Raw genomic sequence first — 3,637 nt, 5'->3', positions numbered from 1 at the left:
TCGGTAATTGATCTGTACTGAGAAGTTGTAACTGAGTGTTTGCGTTAAAAAATCTAGAAACTGTTGTCAGTGTAAGAAAAAACAGCTTTAAATAATACAGTGTGGTTGATAAGAAAGTGAAGAAAATGGATGGAAAATTAAAGAAATTAAACAGAGCTGCTAGCTTTTTACCTATCAAAAAATTGAGTGAATTAAATCTTAATGAATATTATAATATTACAGATATTAAGCAAACGACAACAAAATTTGGCTTGAAAATTGTGGCTGAAATCAATAGTGAATACGTTGTATTTTTACCACAAAGAATGGTAAAGGTTCTGGAAAGTGATGATGAATCATTGACTCACTTACAACAAGCAGCAGAAAAAGGAGAATTACAATTAAAATTTTTGGGTGGAAAATATAATTACTTTGAATTTGTGTCTAAAGCAGAATAATAAAAATGACATATCTTCCTCGTAATCAACTACTTCTTTCAACCACATATAACTTAAATTCATCGTTTACAAAACAAGTAATTATTGGAGCTGAATTAAAGAGCAATTTATCCATAAAAATTAAGTTAATAAGCAGCCACCCACAAACATCAGTCTCATTCTCAGTACTAGAATGGAAATTTTTTACCACTTTTTATTCAGAAATTGAGGTATTTTTTGATAATAAATCTGAACCTCATGAAATCAACTGTGACACATTCCATCTGAATTTTGTTAGCTATTTAAATCATCGCTTTGTGTTAATTAGAAATTCACAAGAAGAAGAAGAATTAGATTCAATACACTCATTTTCTCTGAAATTTGAAACTTTTAAAGCTTTGAAGCAATTAAATCGCTGTGTGAAAGAAAGTGCAAGGGAAATAACATTTTTACCTTTGCAATATATTAAATTAGGTGTTATTAAAACAATTGAAGAAATTGTGTATCAGCGATTTGAACTACACCAACTGACGGCTTTGGAAAAATTTATTGAGAAAAATTATTTTAAAGTCTTAGAAAAAGTATTATTAAATAGTGGATGTCCATCTCCTGTAAATATAGAAAAGCTATTTTCTGAGATTATGACTTTTCATTCAAAGGAAATTTGTAATGAAGTTTTAATTTACATTCAGAAATATACAAACAAAATATCATGAAAATTAGAATGTAAGTATTTCCTTAGTTTTCTCATTGTGTATAAATTTTCTTAATATATAATATACTTAATTTATATCTGTTATATGTTTCAGAACAATTCTGTCCAGTAGATTTCACAAAATTTATCCAAAAATTGAAGAAAACCAATTATTGTTTCAAGGAAAAATAGATGATAATTGATGCAAAGAAGAATGAAATTAATTAATTGTGCATATGTATTGTATTTAAAATATATTTTATAATTATATCAATGTGTAATTTACAAGAAATGTATCATATGGCAAAATGATAATAATGAAATATAAATAGAAAAAAGATGATGATGTAATAACTTAGAACTATTATATTGAAGGAGAATAAATTTGAACAATAAATATATTTTAATGAAAATTCTTGAATTTATTTATTTCAATAAAAAATTCGTTACATATCCTCATTTATCCAACTATTATGAGAATTATCAAAACCTAACCATTTAACATACATTCGATGACGACGTTTTTTTAATATTTTTTCAATTAAATAAATATCTGGATTTCTAACCTTAGCAATTTCTTCTTCATAAAAATTACCAGCTAAAGGTCTATTTTGATAATCTCTGAGCAAGTATGTGACTGGTGTAGTATTGTTTACCCGATCAATTGTAAAAATTTCTGTTGTCCAGTTGGGTGTGTAACCTTTCTCAAAAATATGTTTAAGTTTACTTATTCTAACTTTATCTTCTTTTTCAAATTTCGGTTTCTTTTTCGAAGTTTTTGCAACGAATGTTTTATATACATTAAATAAAATTGCCTTTTCATTATTTTTGTTTACATCTTTTGGCTTCATTTTAATGGTTTGATGCTTAGTGTTATTGTACGAGAAAAGTAAATCTTGCAAAATGTCTAACCATTTGTAACTGCCTTGTAAACTAAATTGCATCCACATTTTGTTTTTTAAGGTACGATTAAAGCGTTCACAAATCGAAGCTTTTAAATTACTAAATGTAGAATACATATTTATTTTATACTGTTTCATGAGATTTTTAAAATTAATATTGTAGAATTCTTTTCCTTGATCCACATGCAGGTTTTTCGGCACCCGACCTTGGTCCAGCACTGACTTCATTGCAGTTGAAATATCTTCACCAGATTTATTCTTTACAGGAACAGCCCAGGCGAATTTAGAAAAATTATCAATGATCGTTAAGATGTATTTGTAGTTTCTATTTTTCTTTGCATATGTTAGCATATCCACGAGGTCGGCTTGCCAAGTGTCATCGATAGCTCGTATGTCAACTTTTCGCCTAGCATAATTTCTTCTAGCTGGTTTATGTAATTCTCTAACTAGAGCTTGCTTTTCTTCATTCATATTTTACAATCAAAATTTTTTTATTTTATTCAAGTGCACTTAGTCGTTTGTCTAACTGAGTAAGAATCTCTTTATTAAGCGCCAACCACTCTATATTTCTCTCAATACTTATTTTTAGATTCTGTAAATATTTGTTTATAGAATCTTCTAGCTTTGTTATTTTTATATTATTGTTAAGTATATCAGATCTCATTGATCCCAATATCTCATAAAAATCGTTGACTTCAGTGTTCACGATTTTTTTCACAAGGCTCAAGTTAGTTGCATCACCTCCATTTAAAGCTTCTGCAACATTACACAATTTTTTATTTTCAACATTAAAATGTCCTTCTTCTGTAAATTTAAAGCCAACTCCAGGAGGCCCACGAATGGAATTCTCAATTTTTTTAAAAGAACGTCCAAATACGTCGAGAGACATTATTCAACTGATCGGTTTTTAAAGTAATCAAAATTAATAAATAATGTTTGCTTCTCGTAATTCTTCAATGATTGATAAAATTTCGTTTGTGTGGCTTGGATTTCCTGCTGTTTGAGACGCTAATAGTAAACGTAGTCTGTCCACTAATTCATTTGGATCATCCCAATATATATAGTACATTTGATTTTTTTGTTTAGCAAGCATAAACTCAGGTAAAGCACCTCCACGAGAAGAAATTTCTTTTTTATGATCATTGTTTATTGTAGGTGAAAATAATTTGCATATGAATCGTTTAAATTTAAACGATTTACTTTGACGAATGTCACTATTAGCTTTATATTTCTTTTTATGTGCGTTTGTCAAAACAAGTATTTTTTTAAAATTTTCCAGATCTTTAGCATAGATCAAAGATTCATCTGGAATTTTTTTAAAGAGCAGTTCAAGTAATCCTTTACTATTAGAAAACGTTGAATTTGCCACATTTATATAGTTTTCATTAAAACTTATTGGAGAATTACCAAACTTTAATTTGCTATTAGCTAATTTTCGTACACCACATATATTATCTATTTCTTTACTATTTGTATTTAACAATTTAAGATACACTTTTGTTTCGTTATCTAATGATGGTAAAAAAGAAGAATGTGATTCTTCCTCTTCATAATCCACTGATTTGAAGGATTCTTCATTTATATTGTCATCATCACCATTATTATTATCAGTATCATCATAATCA

The 3,637-nt window shown here is 27.8% G+C and overlaps 1 protein-coding gene across 1 annotated transcript; it reads right to left on the bottom strand.

Moving 5' to 3' along the window:
* Positions 1-518: 518 nt before the first annotated feature.
* LOC122508321 lies at positions 519-2,483 on the bottom strand. The gene is made up of 3 exons (XM_043621598.1): positions 2,236-2,483; positions 1,677-2,043; positions 519-527 (listed from the first exon to the last, which is right to left on the bottom strand). Exons 1-3 carry the CDS (start codon positions 2,481-2,483, stop codon positions 519-521), a joined length of 624 nt encoding a protein of 207 aa, XP_043477533.1.
* Positions 2,484-3,637: the final 1,154 nt, after the last annotated feature.

The sequence above is a fragment of the Leptopilina heterotoma genome, unplaced genomic scaffold, assembly GCF_015476425.1.
Source record: "Leptopilina heterotoma isolate Lh14 unplaced genomic scaffold, ASM1547642v1 Lhet_530, whole genome shotgun sequence".
Classification (NCBI taxonomy): Eukaryota; Metazoa; Arthropoda; class Insecta; order Hymenoptera; family Figitidae; genus Leptopilina; species Leptopilina heterotoma.
This window is presented reverse-complemented; position numbering and strand designations above follow the sequence as displayed.

Bases quoted from the DNA above. Each gene is read 5' to 3' on its own strand.
- LOC122508321 (XM_043621598.1), bottom strand. From the start codon at position 2,483: ATGAATGAAGAAAAGCAAGCTCTAGTTAGAGAATTACATAAACCAGCT. The intron at 2,044-2,235 runs GTCAGTGCTGGA...GATGCAATTTAG, and splicing joins GATATTTCAACTGCAATGAA to TTTACAAGGCAGTTACAAAT.